The sequence below is a fragment of the Vidua chalybeata genome, chromosome 31, assembly GCF_026979565.1.
Source record: "Vidua chalybeata isolate OUT-0048 chromosome 31, bVidCha1 merged haplotype, whole genome shotgun sequence".
NCBI classification, from domain to species: Eukaryota; Metazoa; Chordata; class Aves; order Passeriformes; family Viduidae; genus Vidua; species Vidua chalybeata.
Window position 1 is genome coordinate 439141 of NC_071560.1, and position 21311 is coordinate 460451.

Sequence of the window (21311 nt, forward strand, 5' to 3'; positions counted from 1 at the left end):
CTCCCAAGAGCCGCGTGCAGCCGGGGAGAGTGAAAACCCACAATTGGCGCCCAAATGCGGGGCCGAGGCCAGCGCTCAGCTGATCGCGTGGACGTAGGTTCACCGCAGAGCTCCAGGAACAGCGCCAGGAGCCACCGCCGCTGGCTTGGGGCCGCGCCGCCACCAAGGGGGGAGCGCCGTTACCAAGCCAGAATGGGCAGCGGTCCGCGCCAGATCAGAGCTCCGTGCCGGACAGAAACCGAGAGTAGGGGCTCTCCAAAGTACGTCAGTGAAGTCTCCGTCGCCCACGGAGGACCAGACAGTGTGTCCTGCGTGGGACAGGAAGTGCAAACTTTCGCAGCCAAGAGGGCAGCAGAAAGGACACTTCTCGGGACTCCTGGACCCTGGTGGCAGCTTTTCTTTGCAGAGATTTCAGTCTGGTAAGTATTAGTCGTGGAAACGTGTCCAGCTAATACGGGGAGGGCTGGCCGTGTTCCTGAGGTTGGGACGTGCGGCGCGCAGCACGAACGGCAGCCACTGGAGTCGCCTGCGTTTTTTTGCTTTTTTTCCTTTTTACTGCCCCAGGGGTGAGGTGGGTTGGGTGGAAGAAGCATGGGGACCGTGCTATCTGCCCAACAAAAGGAATTTTATTCCCAAGTTAAGGAAATCCTTTTGGTGAAGGGCCCCTACCCAAATATTTTAGTTAAGAAATTTGTTCCGTGGTTGTTCTTTGTTTTCCCCCGTCTGTCTATCGAGGACGTGCGTGAAACAGAATTTTGGGAGCAAGTGGGAAAAAGGCTAGCAGAGGGGATCGGTAGGGATTCCTCCACAGATGACTGCTTCCCTAAATTCCATTTGTTGATCTCAGATGTGGTAAAATCAGACCCCGCGCGAAACTCGGTTGGGGAAAGGAAAGAACCATCCAGAAAATCTGTTACTCCCCCTGAATCCGTTTCCCCATCCCCTTCTTCTACCCCTTCTTCCCCTAACCCGGGTGGGCGGGGGGGGCACCCCGTCGATCTGAGACACAGGGCAGCTCCACAAATGTGGACCGTGCTCCTGGCTCCCCCAAGCCACCCCGGCATCCCCGCCTTAGCGAGATCGGTTGATTCGCTGAGGTTACGACCCTAAACCCCTTTTCCAATCCCTTTTTCCCAGCTGAAAATCCCAGTTTCAGCGATACCCCGCGCAGTTCTGTTTCTTTGAACCCCTTTCTTTGTTCCTCTGAGGAGGCCAAGGCCACGTGGTCGATCTCTTTATCTTCCCAAGATGGAGGGCGGCCACATGGCAGGGTCTCTCCTTCCCACAATCCCTTTCTTCCCTTTGTTCCCTATGACCCCACCCCCTCCTGCTTCTCGGTGGGCGTGGGCACCGCCCACTCAAGGCATTGGGTTGCCACCCCTCCCCCTGCCCCTCCTCGGGTAGGCGTAGGCGTTCCCTCCTCGCATGCTCTACCTGCCGCGTCAGCAGCCCCGCCCTCTCCCAGCCGGAGGGCTCAGTAGCCTCCTCCCCACCTTCCGAGGAGGAGGATTCTCCCCGCTCTGCCTGTCCTCTCCCTCGCGTTCCGCCCCCACGTCCTCCTGCTCCTCGGAGACCTAGGGTGGGGGGAGGGGGGGGACAGGGAGGAGGGGGGTGCGACGGAGCCCGGTCCATGAGATTGAGCAGTTGATCCACACTCCAGTCCCCTACACAAGGGGAGGGGAAAATCCTATGTGGACTCCCCTCTCCTACGATTCAGTCAAAGAGGTCTGCAAGACATTACAAAAATTTGGCAGAAAAAGTCCTTTTTTTAAAGGGAGTCTAAAAGCCACTTTAACATCTAAAACTGTAGTGCCGGCTGACCTTAAGCGTCTATTCAACTGCCTGCTTCTCCCATCTGAATACGACCTGTGAGAGAGGAGGTGGAAAAGGCTAGCGGCAGACCTGCTTCCCGAAATTCACGAGGGGCCTTATGGCCTGGATTTTGCGGAAGAACAAATCACCCTAGACCATCTTGTGGGCGGGGGAGAATGGAGTGAGGGGCGACTGCAAGCTTGGGGAATTCCCACAGCTGTGTTGGACATGTCCAGGGGTGCAGCAGAGCGTGCGTTCCTGGGCATACCCGCCAGGGATCCGGGGATACCCTACACGGCAGTCAAGCAAGCCGGGGAGCCTATGTTAGATTTTGTAGATCGGGTCCGGGCAGCTGTGGAGAGACGCATAGAGGTACCTGAACGCCGAGAAGGAATGATCCTAGAAGTGGTGCACATGAATGCCAACGCCATGTGCAAAAGAGTCATCATGTCAATGTCGGCTTCACCACCTCCAACCTTCAGCCAGATCATCGAGGAATGCACGCTGAAGGCGCACCTGATGGATGAGGAGGAGGCCCCAAAGAAAAAAGACAAGCAAGTTGCCTCGGCTGCTGCTCCTTCGAGGAACCCAGCACTGAAGCGATTTCCATCCACACGCCGGTGTTACCATTGCCATCAGGAGGGACACTTCCAAGCTCAATGCCCACTTCTAGGGACTGTGCCACCCAGGGCTGCGGGAGGGGGGAGAGGGGATGGGAACCCCATGGTCCAAAAAAACTGACCCATGAACACGCACTTGCCGCGCGTTCAGACAAAAATGAGGCAAGTCGCGGTGCTGCAAGAGGAGCCGCAATGCACCATCTAGTACCATCAGTAAGCGGCTGCCTCTCAACTAGTGACAACCGGGAGCCTTATCGACTCCGACTCACTAACTCTGTTCATTTCCGTTCCCAGGACTGGCAGTTTTTCATAGCAGATGCAGAGCTTCTGTCGCACATCTGCCGCTGTGAGACCAGGAGAAAGGAAGATCTCTTAAACTGCAGGTACCTCGTTGTTGGGGACACAAAGAGCACTCCACTGGAGATAGAAGTCCCTCCAGTAATCTCCACCCTCAATCCGAGGCTCTTCTATCTCGCGGCACGCTGTGGCCACCCCCTCCTCTTCCTGCCTAGAGGTCAGGTAATTGCACAGGCAATTTCCATTCCTCGTGCTCTGTGCAATGACCTGGAACTCTCAGTGTTTTATGCTGGGAAGTTGGGAGAGGAAAAACCCCTCGTATGGTGCAAACTCAAATGCGAGGGGCGATCTGTACATCTACAGGGGATGTTAGACACAGGGGCAGACGTGACGGTCATCCCACTACACAAGTGGCTGTCACACTGGGAGCTGCAAAGCGTGGCCACACCAGTCTTAGGACTGGGCGGGCCACAGCCGGCAAGAAAATCTAAAATCATTGTCCAAATTAAGGGTCTGAATGGGCTGCTGGCCTCAGTGCGTCCATTCGTGATCGACTGCAAATTTACATTATGGGGGAGAGATGCCATGTCGCAGTGGGGAGCCAAATTAGAATTTCCGGTCCCCCAACATTTTTTGGTGCGGCCACTGAAGAGCGCCCCACACAGAAAGTAACATGGCTCACAGATAAGCCCATCTGGGTGGAGCAGTGGCTGCTGAGTAAGCAGAAGCTGCAGGCGCTCACAAAATTGGTTAACAAAGAGTTAGAAAAAGGACACCTTGTAGAAACAAACAGTCCCTGGAACTCTCCTGTGTTTGTAATAAAAAAAACGGGGAGAGACAAGTGGCGACTCCTCCATGATTTGAGAAAAATTAATGAGGCAGTGCAAGATATGGGCTCCCTCCAACCGGGTATGCCATCTCCATCTATGCTACCCCAGAATTACAATTTGGCTGTAATTGACATTAAAGATTGTTTCTTCCAAATCCCACTCCATCCGGATGATGCTCCCCGTTTCGCATTCTCTGTGCCTTCCATCAACAGAGAAGCCCCAATGAAGCGCTACCACTGGACGGTACTACCACAGGGTTTCAAATGTTCCCCTACTATATGCCAGTGGTATGTCGCTAGGGTTCTATCCCCAATGTGTGCCAAGTGGACATCCTGTATTTTCTATCATTACATGGATGATGTGCTGATTTGTGCCCTTGACAGCAAGATCCTGCAAGTAGCACTGGAGGACACTGTTAGGGCCTTGTCGGTGGCCAGATTTGAGTTACAGAAAGAGAAGGTACAGTTGCTGCCACCCTGGAAGTATCTGGGCCTGGAAATTAACAACCGGATGATCAGGCCCCAACTGATACAGATAAACGATAACCCCAAGACGCTGAATGATCTCCAGCGCCTGTGCGGGTCATTAAATTGGATCAGGCCATGGCTGGGACTCACTACGGGGGAACTATCCCCCCTCTTCGATTTGTTAGCAGAAAGGGAGGGGGATGAGAGTTTAGGTTCCCCGAGAGTCCTGACCCGAGAGGCCAGAGCAGCGCTCGAGAAGGTCCAGAAAGCCATCGCGAGCAGGCAGGCCCACTGTTGCCAACCAGGGCTGCCTTTCCGATTCATCGTCTTGGGTGAGTTGACCCATTTGTATGGTGTGATATTTCAGTGGGACAAGGGTCAGCGGGACCCCCTCTTAATAATAGAGTGGGTGTTCCTTGGCCACAGGCAGTCCAAGAGTATCACCAGGCCACAGGAGCTGATGGCGCAGCTCATAATACGGGCCAGGGCTCGTCTGCAAGTACTAGCTGGCTGTGACTTTACATGTATCCATCTCCCCATCAAAACATCCACGGGGAAGATGACCAAGGAGGCTTTTGAACACCTGCTAAGGCAGAATGAGAATTTACAGTTCGCTCTAGACAGCTTCTCAGGCCAAATTAAAATTGGACATCCTGGCCATTATTTGTTCAATACTGAATTCAAATTGTTACCCATAGAATTACAGAGCAAAAAACCCCTCCGAGCACTAACAGTATTCACGGACGGGTCAGGAAAGTCCCACAAGTCAGTGGTGACTTGGAGGGGCCCAGAGACTCAGGTGTGGGAATCAGATATTAAGGTAGTAGAAGGTTCCCCACAAGTGGCTGAGTTGGATGCTGTAGTGAGAGCTTTTGAGAGGTTTGAACAGCCGTTTAATTTGGTAACAGATTTGGCATATGTAGCTGGAGCAGTGTCTAGAGCTGAACATGCAGTTGTAAAGGAGGTGCCAAATCAGGTCATCTTTGGGTTGCTCTCAAAATTAGTACACCTGGTTTCTAACCGTGAGCATCCCTTTTATGTAGTACATGTGAGATCACACACGGATCTCCCACGCTTTATTGCCGAGGGAAACCGCAGAGCAGACGCCTTGGCAGCCCCTGTGCAAGTAGGAGGCCAGCCGAGCATAGTCGAGCAGGCCAGGCTGAGCCATCAGCAGTTCCATCAGAATGCTCCAGGGCTGGTACGCCAGTTCAATCTGCGGCGTGACCAAGCCAGAGAAATTGTGGCCTCATGCCCCAACTGTCAGGAGGCAGCTTTACCAACACTAGGAGCAGGTGTAAACCCCAGAGGTCTCCACAGTTGTGAGGTGTGGCAAATGGATGTCACCAAGGTCCCTGAGTTTGGTAAGCTCAAGAATGTCCATGTAACTGTGGACACCTTCTCGGGGGCAGTTTTTGCTTCAGCACACATAGGGGAAAGGGCCACAGACGTCAGGAAACATCTTGTCCAGGCCTTTGCCACCTTAGGGGTCCCAGCCACAATTAAAACAGACAATGGTCCAGCCTATACTTCCAGAGTGTTCCATAGCTTCCTGCAAGATTGGGGGGTTCAACATAAAACTGGGATCCCCCACTCCCCCACCGGCCAGGCCATAATAGAGAGAACCCACCAGACTCTAAAGCAAGTCCTCAAAAAACAGCGAAAGGATGTGCGAGTGCTGTCACCACACGAGAGGCTCTGCAAGGCATTGTTTACCATCAATTTCCTGAACTGTTCTTTTGACAGACCGGAACCGCCAGCCCTGAGGCACTTCAAACAACATCAGGAGCTCCAGCCAGAGGAGCGACCTCCAGTGTTAGTGAGGGATCCGGACTCTAAAGAAATCCAGGGTCCATTTCCACTTTTGACTTGGGGACGGGGATACGCCTGTGTGTCCACGCCTTCAGGAGTCAAGTGGATCCCTAGGAGGCATGTTAAACCCTACACAGCAGAGCAGTCAGTGAGTCAGAGTGATACGGTGCCAGTGGATGCAACCTGTGATCCCACCAACCTAGGGGTTGCATCCAATTGCAGACGCTGCAAGGAAGGAAAAGATTCTACCTCTCCCTAACCAATACTTCCCTCACAACTACCTCAGCCCAATTATATCCCCAGTTCCTGTGTTTGTAATAAAGTTGTTTCCCTAGTTTCCCTATCCCCAAACACCCAGAGAAGAACCAGCCCCAGTACCATCTCCAGGCCCTCTCCACCTGTGTAGCAGTCACTGCAGTTGCAGCAGCAGAAGAAGCTAGGAGAAGAGGCTACCGCTCGAGAGACTGAATCAACACCACTGCTTTCTTTTTATATTTTATTAAGCGGGGAGATGTTGCATCCTAGAGTTTGGGTTTAGATTAGGGTTTTAATTTATGTTAAAATAAGTCAAGTTCTGTAATCCTGCGGAACCCCCGTGTTGTTCCCCCCCCGCAGTTTCTGGCCCCACGCTGCCTGCTGCTGGATCTTCTCCCTCTGCTGCTCCTGTAACCACCTGCCTGTCCGGCCCCGGGAGACCCCGTGCCTGCCACTCCACACAATCCCACTTAGTCCGAGGCTCGGTGCCCACCCCTGCGGGGTTCCCTGGTTGGTCGCTGTTGCTGGCATCACCGCCACAGCAACCACCCCTATTGGCTGGCAGGCCGTGGATCCTCTCGCCCCGCCCCTCCATAAAGCCCTATCCCGCCGGCACCCAGGCGCCATTTTCTCCCATGCGAGTGCCAGGAGCGGTTGCGTCTTTCCATCGAACCGCGCCACGTGACCAAGAAACCGTTCCTGCCAAGCACGGAGTAAATGGACAAATTCCTTACCTCTTTACCGGGTCCCTAGCGCACGGAAACAGAGGCTGGCCAGCCCACGCGCCCGAGACACGGAGCCGTGTCCGGGAACCCACGGCAGCAAACCCCGGCAGCACGTGGAAGCTACGCCACAGCCGGGCTCCCAAGAGCCGCGTCCAGCCGCGGAGAGCGAAAACCCACGCCACACCTTCCCCTGTGCAGAATCCTCCAGCTGCTGCTCCCAGTGCAGGGTCACCCTGTGCTCACAGGCCTCTGCAACCACTGGAGAATTTGCCTCTTACCATGGCCCTCGTTTCCTTGAAGTAAGGAGGTTCTCCTTCCACCATCTTGATGGTCACAATGCCAAAGGACCAGATGTCCACCTTGGGGCCATAAGGAGAACTGGTGACAACTTCTGGGGCCATCCAGTGAGCAGTGCCCACCATGGAGCTGCGCTGGTCCTGCTCAGGGCTAAGCTGAGCGCAGAGGCCAAAATCAGCTGAGGACAGAAACAAACACTGTCAAAGGCAGCTGGAATGAGGAAACCAAGCACAAAGACTCCCCACTCTCAGTCTGAGAATGCAGTAGTAAAGTCAGCTGGAAAAGTCCTCAGGGCTGTAGCCAAGGAAAGATGGAACTGGACCCTTAAAGAAACCCTCAGCTTTCGTGCAGTTGCTTTTACTGATTCCCTTGGAGCTTTAGATTCCAACTCCTGCCCCTCTGGAAGGGCCATTCCCAGAGCAAAGGCACTCCTGACAGCCTGCTCCTCTCCTGAGCTCTCTGCAGGGGCAGCCACTCTCAGCTGGCAGCAGGGGCCGGGCAGTGCCCCCAGCAGCCCTTGTGGGGCTCTGGCCGTCACTGGGAAGCAGCCCCACAGCCGCAGCCCGGGAGCGCCGTGCCTGGCCAGGAACACCCACCCAGCTTGACAGAGCCGTCCATTCCCAGAAGGATGTTGGAGCTCTTCAGATCTCTGTGGATCACCCGGTTCCCATGGAGGAAATCCAGGCCCTGCAGACACTGAGAGAGAACAAGAAACACGAGGGTAAAAACCAATGGCCGGAATATATGACACAAGAAAGGACAGTTTCGAATTCTGCCAGCAGCAACTTTGCTGTGACAGGCCAGGAGTGCAGTGCAGACAAGCTCCAGGCAAACGGTTCAAGGCAAAGCTGAGAACAGCAAATCAAATCCAAAACAGACAGAGAGAACCACAACAGCAGGAAAGAGAACAAGAACAGAGTAGAAGTGCAGCGCTGCTGGCAGGCCGTTCACTGCAGGGGCTCTTTCTTCTCCAGCTCATAAAAACAACAGAGAAACAAAGCCCTGAGCATGGAGCCACTCCTGTTCTCACGCCCTGTTGGGAAGGACCATCGTGTCCAAGGCACGGCAGTCACAAGCAGGATCCCTCACCTCCCGACTGACAGCTGCCATCTCTCCTTCAGCCATGCGTGTCTGTCTGACAACGTCCTGCAAAGTTCCTCCATCCATGTATTCCATCACCAGCCAGAGATCTCTGTCAACAAGGAAGCTGGAAGAGGAAAACAATGGCATGGAGACCAATCTGCAGTGCTCAATTCCCCCATGGAAAAGCCTGGGGTGGAGTTTTGTTTCCAGGTCTCTTCTCAGTGAGGACAGGATCAGATGGAGAGACATTCCTGCCAGGCTGCACAGCCCTTGGAATCTGCACAGTCTAAAGGAGGAGACATCTGTGAGAAAGGAGAGGCCTTAGATGGCAAGCAGGTGAAAAATGCAGTTTAGCAACAGCCCAGATCAATGTGGAACCACAACACTGGCCCCCCCAGCTGGTTCAGCTTCTGAACTCATCAGTTCCACCGTTCCCTCCAGAACAAGGCAACACAACTCCCAGGCTTATCCAGGGGAGGAGGCCGTGCAGCACTTGGGACAAAAGGGGTCAGAAAACCTTTCAGAAAGTCCCTTCAGAAACAGGCAAGGCCAGTGACAAATGGGCAAATGAGGCATTTCTGGAAACAAGAACCTGGTCTTCCTGGCATCTGCAGCAATGGAAAAGGGCTGGGAAGAAGAAGGGAAATAATTTCTGCTGCGGTTTATCAGCACTTGTTGTAAGACACAGAAAACAGGGTCAACTTGAAAGAAAAACCAAACCAAAGCAACGAAAGCACATGGAGGGAGTGAACTGCCAGGCTGTTGTTTTGGGAAGATATGGCAGGGTCAGGCATTTTCAAATCAGGCTGCAGAGTACGGATGCCAGGAAAGGTTAAGGCAGGGCCCGTGCACGGGATAAGGCCTGAAGCACTCAGCTGTCCAAAGAGTTGACAATGTTGGGGTTCTTCTTGTCCTTCAGGAGCAGGAGCTCATTCACAGCTCGTTCCCTGTTCTGCCCTCTGAGACTCATTTTCTTTATGGCTGCCTGAAGGGACATTGCAGACCTTTAACTGGAGGAGTCTGTGGCAGGAGGCCGCAGCCAACACGGAGCGAGTCTTTTTGGAGCGACGGAGCCGGGCTGTGCCAAACTGCCTTGGGATGGGACACCAGAGCTCAGCAAGCGCCATTCCCACAGCCCATTGCTCTGCTCGCTGGGGGCTGCTGACAGGACACATGGCCTGAGACATTTGGCCTTGCAAGCTCTGCACAAATGGCCCCTCAGCTGTCAGCCTCCAAGCTCTAACAACATTCTCTGCACCTACAGTCTTCTCAAATGGCCTCAACACTCTCATTATTATTCAAACACATTTTGCAAGCAGGAGGTAATTCTGGTTCTGTGAAAACAGAGCAGAACAGCCAGGAACCCTTCAGAAGTTCTATGGGATTTGGTCATGATTTCAGATGCAACTGCTCTGGTTGGGATTGCACAACAAAGCAAACACGCACATCCATTGCTCAGGTGATCCCTGTCACAGGCTGTCACTGACCCCAGAGCCAAACACAACTGCAGGGTTTAGGAGAGAGCTTTGCTCTGGACATCCATCTTCTCATTTCTCTCCCTCTCTCTCTGTGAACAGCTGCAGTAGGACTAAAACCCCAAATTGAGCCCAAGCAGGATGTCTCTCTAAACAGGGAAGATAAATTGGGCCTCAGTCTCCAGCACTGATGCATTCACACTTTTAGATATGAAGACCAAGCCAGCGTGTCCTGCTCTGACAGACACCGCTGCCCTCCTTGCATTCCTTTGGGCACTTCAGAAGGACCAAGTCTGTCCCAGCTGTGCTCTGCAGGCTGACACTGCTCTGCCTTCAGAGGAGCAGCCTGTGCAGGAAAGCTCTGCTGGCCCCCAAAGCTGCAGCCACAGCTCCCAGCAGAGGGGAAAGCCCTGGAGAGCTGCCAGATGTGCTGGGCGCGTTGACACCGACCTCTCCTCCTGTGGCCCTGTCGAGTCCTTTAGAAACGGTTCTGAAAGCCCTGGAGACAAAACAGCAGAGAAGAAAGAGGCAGCGCTTTAGGCCCTGGCAGTGAAAGCCAGCCCAGACAGGAGATCTCTGCTGCCTGCAGCGTTCACAAACACCTGGGTGCATCGACCCTTCCAACAACAGCGCAGCAGCCACCAGCCCTCTGCCATGCAAGGTGTGCAAGAGAAAACTGAGACCCAACACGAAGGAATTGGGCTGGAGCAAATCCCAAATGTCCACGCTGAACTGCTTTAGTTCAAAGCCCAGGGTGAGCAATGGGTGTCTAAAGAACTGGGAAAGAATGCATTTCATCCTTTTCCATTTCCTGCCTAAGACCTGCAGGATCCACAAGGGCCCTGCCAGCAGGCAGGTGATGCATTTTCCCCCAGAGTGCATCAGCTCTGTGTCTGTTACTGAATGTATGGGCTCTACTACCTGTGCTAGAACAGAGCACTTATTAGTTCATCTCTGGTTTCTGTTTCTAAACCATTAGGTTGATAATCCTGACCGGAGGATATTTTTTGAAGCAAAATATTTGAAAGAAATCTCCTTGAGAACTGGTTTCTGACAGTCACCAGATGCTGAGTGGCTCTTTTAGGCAACCCAATGCCAGGGACAGAAGATCTTCCAGGTCCTGCTCCTTGCTGCAGGCAGGACACTGCCAGCCTCAGGGCCTTTGATGGTGCCTTCTGAGCACAGTTATCAATTCTGATCAGGACTGAGAGACAGCAGGATGGTACCCCAGTGTCTGGAGGTGTTTGGAGCTCTCCTGACTTCTCACTTGATCCTGCACCAGCACAACACCTGGGCCTGCTTGTGCAGAAGTAACTGCCGTGCACTTACCCTTGGCCAATCTGCTCCACTTCCAGGAATTTCTCGGCAGGCTCCGCCAGGCTCACGCTGTTCCCTGAAAGAAACCACGTGGAAGACGCTCCCTCCCAGAGTGAGACCCCGCCTTGCAGCAGAGCCAGAATGCAGCCCCCCTCCCTGGGGCCGGCAGCCCCTTGGTCTCAGCTGGGGAAGGACAATCAATGGCCCTGGGACATTCAGCTGCAGAGCAACACTGGGTGCAGCTGATGCCGAGACACACACACAGCAGCCTGCTCTGGCACACAGGAACAGAGCAGACGTACTCAGCTGCATCAGGCACCACTCCCCTCTCCCCTCTGGCTGCAGGGCTGTGCTGCTGGCAGAATGTTCAGCCCAGGATCCCACAGCCGAGGGAGGTTCAGTGTCCTCTTCCCAAGCACAGGCAGGTTCTCCGTCCTCTTCCCAAAATGCTGCAGGTTCACCATCATCTTTCCAAGCCAGGGGACGTTCACTGTCCACTTCCCATGCTGGGAGAAGTTCACCCTCCTCTTCCCAAGCCACAGGATGTCCTCTGTCCTCATCCCACACCGGGAGATGTCCGTCGTCCTCGTCCCACACCATGGGAGCGTGGCCATCCTCGTCCCACACCAGGGGACATCCACCGTCCTCGTCCCACGCCGGGAGATGTCCACTGTCCTTGTCCCCCACCGCGGGAGCCTCGCCGTTGTATTCCCACACCGCAGGATGTTCGCCCTCGTCTCCCAGAACAGCGGGAAGTTCACCCTCATCTCCCGGCACTGAGGGAAGTTCACCATCGTCCCCCAGAACAGTGGGAAGCTCACTGCTCTCTTCCTCCTCTTTGGCCTCCTCTTTGGAAGCAGAGGGAGCCAGAGGAGGTGCTGGTGCTGCTTTTGTGCCCTGTGGACAGACGGCAGCGTGAGGGACGGGAAGTTCTGTCTCAGTTATCACCTTCTTTATCCTCAGCTGCACATCCAACTGCACTAAGCAGAAATTGGGTTTGGAGCTGTTCAAACCAACAATGGGCTAAAGTCGACATTGCCACTTATTGTTGGGAATTCGATATTCCACCATGGCTAAAGCCAGCAAGCAATGCTCTGCCTGCAAAACCAGACCTGCAGCCCTTCAAAAGCTCTTCAGCAGAAAAGGAGAAAACTGCCAGGGATCCTTTTGCTGCTGCAAGCACACTGACAGGAATCACAGAATCACACAGAATCACAGAATAATGAGGTTGGAAGAGACCTCTAAGATCATCAAGTCCAACCTATGCCCTAACACCTCAACTAGACTATAGCACCAAGTGCCATGTCCAGTCTTTTTTTAAACACATCCAGAGATGGTGATTCTACCACCTCCCTGGGAAGACAATTCCAGTGCTTTATTCTTCTTTCAGTGAAAAATTTTTTCCTAATATCTAACCTGTACCTTCCCTGACGTAGCTTGAGACTGTGTCCCCTTGTTCTGTCAGTTGCTGCCCGGTGGAAGAGACCGACCCCACCTGTTTACAACCTCCCTTCAGGAAGTTGTGGAGAGCAATAAGGTCACCTCTAAGCCTCCTCTTCTCCAGGCTAAACAACCCCAGCTCCTTCAAACGTTACTCATAGGGCTTGTGTTCCAAGCCCCTCACCAGCCTCGTTGCCCTCCTCTGGACACGCTCAAGCATCTCAATATCCTTCCTAAACTGAGGGCCCAGAACTGGACACAGCACTCAAGATGTGGTCTCACCAGCACCGAGTACAGGGGGAGAATGACCTCCCTGCTCCTGCTGGTCACACAATTCCGAATGCAGGCCAGGATGCCATTGGCCTTCTTGGTTACCAAGGCACACTGCTGGCTCATGTTCAGCCAGCTGTCAACCAGCACCCCCAGGTCCCTTTCCGCCTGAACACTGTCCAGCCACACTGTCCCCAGCCTGTAACGCTGTAGGGGATTTTTGTGGCCAAAATGCAGAACTCGGCACTTAGACTTATTAAACTTCATACTGTTAGACTCTGCCCATCCATCCAACTGATCTAAGTCTCTCTGCAGAGCCCTCCTCCCTTCCCATAGATCAACACAAGCTCCCAGCTTAGTGTCATCTGCAAATTTACTAATGAAGGACTCGATGCCCTCATCCATGTCATCTATAAAAATATTAAATAGAACTGGTCCCAGCACAGAGCCCTGAGGGACACCACTGGTGACTGGCCGCCAGCTGGATGCAGCACCATTCACCACCACTCTCTGGGCCCGGCCATCCAGCCAGTTCCTAACCCAGCGAAGAGTGCTCCTGTCCAAGCCATGGGCTGCCAGCTTTTCCAGGAGTATGCTGTGGGAGACAGTATCAAAGGCCTTGCTGAAGTCTAAATAGACAACATCCACAGCCTTTCCTGCATCTACCAGACGAGTTACCTGGTCATAGAAGGAGACCAGGTTGGTCAGACATGACCTACCCTTTGTAAACCCATGCTGACTGGGTCTGATACCCTGACCATCTTGTAAGTGCTGTGTGATAGCACTCAGTATGAACTGCTCCATTATCTTACCTGGTACTGAGGTCAGGCTAACTGGCCTGTAATTACCAGGATCCTCCTTCCTACCTTTTTTGTAAACGGGTGTCACATTGGCCAGTTTCCAATCATCTGGAACCTCACCAGTGAGCCAGGACTCCTGATAAATGATGGAGAGCGGCTTCGCAAGCTCATCTGCCAGCTCCCTCATCACCCTAGGGTGGATCCCATCTGCTCCCATTGATTTATAAATATCCAAGTGTCCCAGCAGTTCTCTGACTGCCTCCTCTTGGAAAACAAGAGGACCATTCTGATCCCTGGCACCACCTACCAACCCCTGAGGACAGTTGTCTTGAGGACAAGCTGTCTTACCACTAAAGACTGAGGCGAAGAAAGCATTAAGCATTTCCGCCTTTTCCTCATCTTTAGTTACTAGCTTGCCTGCTCCATCCAATAAGGAACCGAGGTTGGTTATACCCTTCCTTTTACCATTAATATATTTGTAAAAACTTTTTTTATTATTTTTAACAGAAGTTGCCAAGTTAAGTTCAAAGTGAGCTTTGGCCTCCCTAATTTTTTTTCTACATGCCCTAGCAGCTCCCTTAAATACTTCCTGAGAAATCAGTCCCTCCTTAAAAAGATGATACATCTTTTTTTTTATTTCTAAGTTCCTTCAAAACCTCATTGCTCATCCAGACTGGACGTTTGCCTCATCGACTCATCTTTCGGCACACAGGGACAGTCTGTTCTTGTGCCCTCAGGATCTCTGCTTTGAAGCACACCCATCTCTCCTGGACTCCTTTGTTTTCAAGGACTGTTTCCCAAGGAACTCTCTGAATAAGTCTCTTAAATAGGCCAAAGTCTGCCCTCCGGAAGTCCAGTGTAGAGATCTTATTGATATTCCTCCTTATTTCACCAATTATCGAGAATTCTATAATTTCATGATCACTGTGCCCCAAGCGGCCTCCAACCTCCACATCACCTACCAGTCCATCTCTATTTGTGAACAGTAGGTCTAACATAGTCCCTCCCCTGGTGGGTTTGCCCACCAGTTGTGACAAAAAGTTATCCTCCACACACTCTAAAAACTTTCTAGATTGCTGTTTTTCTGCTGTATTAAGTTCCCAGCAGATGTCTGGTAGGTTGAAGTCACCTACAAGAACAAGGGCTGATGATCCTGAAACATTGTTCAGTTGTTTATAGAATAAGTTGTCCACCTCTTCATCCTGGTTGGGTGGACGATAGCAGACTCCCAGGAGAATGTCAGCCTTGGTGGCCTTCCCCTTAATTTTTACCCATAGGGACTCAACTTCATCATCATTAGTCTCAGTACCTGTGACATCCAAAACCCCCCCTAATATAAAGGGCCACCCCTCCACCTCTTCTCCCTTTTCTGTCTCTTCTGAAGAGCTTGTAGCCATCCAGTGCAGTGCTCCAACTATGTGAGTCATCCCACCACGTTTCTGTGATGGCAACTGCATCATAGCTCTGCTGTTGGACCATGGCCTCCAGCTCTTCTTGTTTGTTACCCATGCTGCGTGCATTGGTGTACATGCATCTCAGCTGGGCTGCTGATTTCTCCCCTAACACAGTCTTACCACCCTTGGGCCTGCTTCCAGACAGCCCAGCTGCATCCCCTTCCCCCTTCAAACCTAGTTTAAAGCCCTCTCAATAAGGTCTGCCAGTTCATGAGCTAAAAACCTCCTGCCCTTAACAGAGAGATGTATCCCATCTGATTCCAGTAGAGCAGGTGCCATAAAGGTTGCTCCATGATCAAAGAATCCAAAATTTTGCCGATAGCACCAACCCTTGAGCCATTTGTTAATGAAATGAGTTTTCCTATTCCTTTCATTATTTTTCTCTGCCACCAATGGGACTGAGCAGAACACTACCTGTACACCTGTCCTATCAACCACTTGACCCAGTGCCCTAAACTCCCTTTTAATCACCTTGACACTCCTCTTTTCAATCTCATCACTGCCAGCCTGGAGTATCAGCAGTGGGTAATAATCAGAGGACCGAATCAGCCTAGGAAGTCTCTCAGTGATGTTTCGTACCTGGGCCCCAGGGAGGCAGCAGACCTCCCTGTGGGATGGGTCAGGTCGACATACGGGGCCCTCTGTCCCCCTCAGAAGGGAATCACCCACTACAATTACCCTTCTTTTTTTCTTGACATTAGAGGTGGTAATCGATTTTTTAGACGAGTCATAATTGGGAGGCTCACTGGGTAGATAATTTTCTTCTAAGTCATCTGTCTGGCTGTCTAGATCTAGGGCCTCATACCTATTCTGAAGTGGCAACTGGCTAGGGGATGGGGGGCAGGAGGGATTTTTGTTATTACCACCCCGAGCAGGGACCCATTTCCACTCCCCTTCATCTACCAGGTGCCCCTCTATTGCCTGAGAATGAGAGACATATGAGCCTTCTGACTCCTGGTGGGCCTCCCTTAAAGATGTAAGGGCTGAACTCCACCAGTCTATTTCCCTTTCACTATCCCTGGTACTCCTTAATCTTTCAACTTCCTCCCTAAGCTCATCCACTAGCGAGAGGAGGTCATTCACTTGTTCACACGGTAAGCAGCCCTCCTTCACAACACCCCCTGAAGCCACTGATAAGCTCAAACACTTCAGGCAGGAATGGGTCTGTACAGACACATCCTTTTTGGAGGGCTTTACTTGGTCACATACACCTGTACCAACCACAGATTTTGACCGGGTTAGAACCATTGCTTAGGAGAAAGCCCAAGATCAATCAACCAATTAAAAAAAATACTTCACCAAACTAGCAAGAACCTGCAACCCTGCCTGCTTGCCCTGCCTGCACGAACTGCTGCGCAAACTGCTGTGACCAAACTGCTGTGACGCTGTTTGCCTGCTCCTGTTCGCCGCGCTCCCCGGAGGTCTCTTATAATGAGTCACTCTGGAACAAAGGAAGCTCCACCTCCTGTTCCTCAGTGGCTCACTTTCCTTCTGCCTCCCAGGCTGGCACTCGGCTGCCACATGCCGAGCTCACAACTTGCTGCACAATTCCAAACACCAAAGGTTCCTTCCTCACTCACCGAAGGAGGAGCTGCTCGGGATCCACACATGAGGTGCCCTGCAAGGGAAGAGGGAACATGAACCAGATGCTGTCAGGAAAAAAACTGCCTGTGGTGGGAAATGCCACGGAGCAAGGCAACCCCGAGAGAGCATTTTGCTTTCACAGCGTCCCTGCAGGAGCCACAGTCCCTTCACACAGCAAGAGAACAGCACAAAATACTGGGCTGGGTCAGTTCTTGGCTGCACCAGCAAACGGAGGGAGTTCCAGGCTCTGCTGCCACAGACTCCCCGCTTGAGGGAACAGAACCCCCCAGGGCTCATTGCAAATGCTGTGCACGCCCCGCTGGCTGCAGACACCCCCTTTTGCAGCTGCAGCTGCTGGCAGGAGCTCTCCCAAACCAATGGTGTCTTCATGGCAATTTGGTTTACAAAGCCAACTCAGGTGCAGAGGAAGAACAGAAAGCACACAGCAAGCCCAAAGCCACAGCACCGAGGGGAAACCTCGACTTACGTGCCAAGTGGGTTAAAAAATACCCCGAATACGCCACAGAGTACAGCGTGCAAACTGCAGCAACCACGTGCTGGATCATTTTGGCTGCGCTGCACACGTCTGCTGACTGTAGCCCTGCAAGCACAGAAGGAGACCCGTCAGGGGTGGGCTGGCTGCTGAGAATGCCTCGGGCAGGAGGATCCTCCGGCAACGAGCAGTGCCCACAGCCACTCTGGACACTGAGGCCTCCGTGTCCCACAGCAACGGGAACACCACGGGGACGTGGCAGTGTTCCTGTGACATCACAGCAGCAGCTCACGCAGAAACCGCCTGGAAGGTTCTCCTGTGTCACAAAGGAGCACAAAGAACCCTCCCAGGCACAGCCAATGGCCCAAAGGATCCAAGAGGAACTCTGAAAATGCAGCAACCGTGTGGCACCATTTGGGGTTCACCCTCTATGGGGAGACAGCAGCCAGGTACTGGAACAGCGACCCACACGTTAAGGAGCAAAACAGGACTGGGGTGGACTGGCTCTGCCGGTACAACTACGAGTATCTCACCGGACTGGCTCTGCCGGTACAACTACGAGTATCTCACCGGACTGGCTCTGCCGGTACAACTACGAGTATCTCACCGGACTGGCTCTGCCGGTACAACTACGAGTATCTCACTGGACTGGCTCTGCCGGTACAACTACGAGTATCTCAGCCCGTTCCTCCTGGAGCACCGAGGTGAGCGGGGGGCAGAGCGCGTCCCCTCCGGCCCTGCCCTGGCAATGACCCTGGAGGCCCTCAAAACCTCCCTGGGAATCGCCCCAGAGCCCTCAGCCCTCCTTGTGCCCATCCCCGAGACCTTCTGTCCCTGCCACTGCCCCCCGTGGCTCTCCCAGTCCATCCCAGTCTCTGCCAGTGCCTCCCGGCTGTCCATCTCAGCCTAGCGTGGCGCTGCCGCCTCTCAGCCAATCAGAGCGCGTGTCTCTGATGACTCATCAGTTGTCAGGCAGACCCGCACCGCCGAGTGCCCCGCTCTGGACTCGGCCTCCCAGTGCCGCGCACTTCATTCCCAGTTCCTCCCAGTGCCGCCCCAGCCCCTCCAAGTCCATGCCCAGTTCATTCCCAGTTCACTCCTAGACCTACACCCTCTCTCCCAGTGCCCCCCCCATCCCCTCCCATCTCTCTGAGTGCCACTCCACTCCTTCCCAGTCCATTACCACTCCCTCCCAGTCCATTCCCAGTCCCTCCCCAGGCCACCCCATCCCTCCCCTCTCTCTCCCAGTTCCCCTCAGCTGATCCCAGTCTGTGCCCAAACTCTCCCAGTGCCCCCCAGCGTATCCATCTCGCTGGTGCCCTCGAGCTCCCAGCCGGGGCTGCTCCCTGATGGATTTCTACCCTGCCCACACCCAGCTGAGGTGGCTCCAGGGCCAGCAGGAGCTCTCTGTGGTGGCCACCGACATGGTCCCAACAAGGACTGGACCTACCAGCTCCTGGTGCTGCTGGAAACCCCCCCCTGGCACGGGCTCACCTGCACCTGCCAGGTGGAGCACGTCAGCCTGGAGCACCCCTGAGCCGCCACTGGGGTACGGGGGAGGAATTGGGGGCACTGCCAGAGCCACTGGGATGTGCTGGGAACTACTGGGAGGGAGTTGGAGAGCGCCTGGTTTCAGCTGGGAGAGGGGCTGGGGGGTCTGGAAGGGCTAAGAAGGGGTTTTGGACAAATTAGGGGAAAACACCTCCAAAGGAGCCCCCTATAGGAAACCAAACCCTCCGCAACCTCCCCCCACCACCGGGTTCAGGAGGAATTCCTTCAGAGGGGAAAGTGGAAAAAACTTGTTTATTAAGGCACAACAAAAAAACACTCCCCAGCACAAGAGAAATAGCCCAAGATGACCACAGATGTTTTCACCAGTCCAAGAGGGTTGAGCTGTATCTCTCTTCGCCGCAGAGGGTACGCAGCTTCTTTCGCAGACCCCGGGGGAGCTCCTGCCCGGAGTAGGTCCGATGTCTTGGGGGGGGGGGGGGGGGAAGGGAACAACGGAAACTGGGAGAAAGGAAAAAAAAAAAATGGCAAAAAAGCAAGCCAGCGAAAAGCAGAGAAAAAAGAGAGGAAAGCAGAGCCAGCAAAGCATGCAGCCAGCAGCAAGCAAAAGCAGCAAGCAAGCTAAGCGGCAAGCCAGCAGCCAGCCCGGGGTGGGGGGGGGAAGGAAGACAAAACAAACTGAGGACAGGGAACAAAAACCACGATTGGGATAATGAGCATGAAAATGTCCTGTCCCCACGACAGGATACTGGGGAGGGTGGGATGGGGTTCTGGGGGACTTGGTGGGCACTGGGAGGGAGTTTGGGGGAGCTGGGTGTAATTGGGAGGGATTGGAGTGAGCCTGGAGGGGCTGGAAGGAGATTGGGGATGGCTAAGGGAGGCTTGGGATGAGGTTGGTTGTGCTGGGAGGAGAATGGGAGGGGTCTGGGTGAGTCCTGGTGGGGCTGGGAAGGGACTGGGAGAGGGTTTGGGTGTCCTGGGGCTGTAGGGGACAACTGGAAAGGGGCTGTGGGATCCTGATGGGAATGGGAGGGGCTTTGGTAGGTCCTGGGGAGGTTGGGAAGGGATCAGGGGGATGTTTCAGGGGGTCTTGGGTGGGCTGGGAGTGACCGGGAGGGAGCTTGGAGGGGCCTGGGGTGTCCATGAGAGGTTTTGGGGGGTCCTGACTCCTGCAGACCCCCCAGAGATGCCGCCAGACGCCGCCTGCAGCAAGATGCCCACAGGGATCGAGGACTCAGAGTTGGGCTTTGTCTTCCTGGCACTGGGGCTCGGCTTCTGCCTGCACAAGAAGGTCAGGGGGGTCCCGGGGGTCGTGTCCCCCCTCCCCCAGAGCGTGTGTGCTCCCCCCGGGGCCCCCAGCCCGCTGTCACCCCCTTTTCTCTGCCCACACAGCTCCTGAGCCGCCGGCGCCCGCAGCCGCTCCCCGCGGCCTCAGGCCCGGCCGGGACCCCCCGCTCCGTCCTCACGATGATTTTGGGGGGTGGTCGTGTGTCACCCCAGCCCTGCTGTCACTCTGCCCCTGCCCGCCTGCTCCCAGTCTTCCCAGTAAAGCTTCTCAGTTAAACCCACTCCAGGTTATGGGGGGCGGTGGGGAGGGACTTGGGGGGACCCCACGGCGGGGCCGGGCCTGGGCATGGAGGGTGGGGTCCAGGTGGGGAACACTGCCTGCCGCGGGTCTGCCCGGCAACTGGTGAGTCATCAGCCCCGCTCTCTCGGATTGGCTGGCTCTTGTCCATCGCATTCTCTCATTGGCTGAGGAGAGGCCCGGGACTGCAGACAAGCAACGGGAGAGATCCCGCCCCGAGCACCGGCACGGGGACAACAGACCCAGCCCGGGCACACGGAGGGGATTTATCACCAACCAAACCACAGCAGCACAAGGAGAAGGGAAAGAACTCCCTCCAACACCTTCCCCCCACCCAACGGGGATCACCCACAACAGGGGTTGTCCACGATGGAGAGACGGGGACAGCCGAGCTCAGATCAGAAGCCAATTTTATTGAGGGTACCAGGCGTTTATACAGGGTTTTACTTGTGTGGTGCTTATAGGGCTCGATGTTTGCTAACAATTTCCATTGCTTACACATTCTTCATGACATCACGTCACCTGGGAACATTATCTTATCACAAAGTCTCACAACAGGATGCTTGGTCACTTCTTGCCCAGGGAGACTTAAACTGTGTCTGTGTCTCCCACAGTTTCTGCTCAGTCAGGCCTCAGATATCGGGCCCCTTTGCCGGCTCCATTGTTTTACTCTCTGTTTTATTCCCCATACGGGGGCACCAGGGCTCTGCCCAACGGGGGTCACTGGGGATCATCCAGCCCGGAGCCTCCCATGGGGGATGGAGCTGGAGCAGCGCACGAAGCTCTTCCCTCACTCTCCTCCCTCACTCGAAGCTCTTCCCTCACTCGGGGCACTCACAGGGCTTCCCTTAGTGGTGCCTCTGTTGGTGTTTCGTCAAGGTTGAGCTCCTGGAGAAGCTCTTCCCACACTCCCCACACTCGTAGGGCCTCTCCCCGGTGTGGATGCGCCGGTGCATGGTGAGTTTGGAGTTTTCCTTGAAGCCCTTCCCACAGTCGGGGCAGCGGAAGGGCCTCTCCTCTGAGTGAATCCGCTCGTGTAGGAGGAGATTGGAGCTGTTCTGAAACCTCTTCCCACACTGAGGACACTCGTAGGGCCTCTCCCCAGTGTGGATGCGCTGGTGTGCTCTCAGGCCAGAGCTCCGCCCAAAGCTCTTCCCACATTCCAAGCACTCAAAGGGCCGTTCCC

At 54.2% G+C, this 21311-nt stretch overlaps 1 protein-coding gene and 1 pseudogene across 6 annotated transcripts in view; one reads left to right on the plus strand and one right to left on the minus strand.

Moving 5' to 3' along the window:
• LOC128801762 (serine/threonine-protein kinase PAK 3-like) overlaps positions 1-21311 on the minus strand; it is a 35076-nt gene that overhangs the window by 2468 nt on the left and 11297 nt on the right. The window contains exons 2-8 of one of the 6 annotated variants that reach the window (XM_053967878.1): positions 17026-17139; positions 16535-16572; positions 13567-13636; positions 11003-11066; positions 8205-8322; positions 7712-7811; positions 7097-7293 (exon numbers count right to left, since the gene is read on the minus strand). In XM_053967878.1, coding sequence (XP_053823853.1) covers positions 7097-7293; positions 7712-7811; positions 8205-8322; positions 11003-11066; positions 13567-13636; positions 16535-16572; positions 17026-17104 — 666 coding nt within the window. In that variant the 5' untranslated portion in view covers positions 17105-17139. The other 5 variants (XM_053967880.1, XM_053967879.1, XM_053967881.1 and 2 more) reach the window with 5 other exon arrangements.
• LOC128801685 (class II histocompatibility antigen, B-L beta chain-like) overlaps positions 17105-21311 on the plus strand; it is a 10874-nt pseudogene continuing 6667 nt past the window's right edge.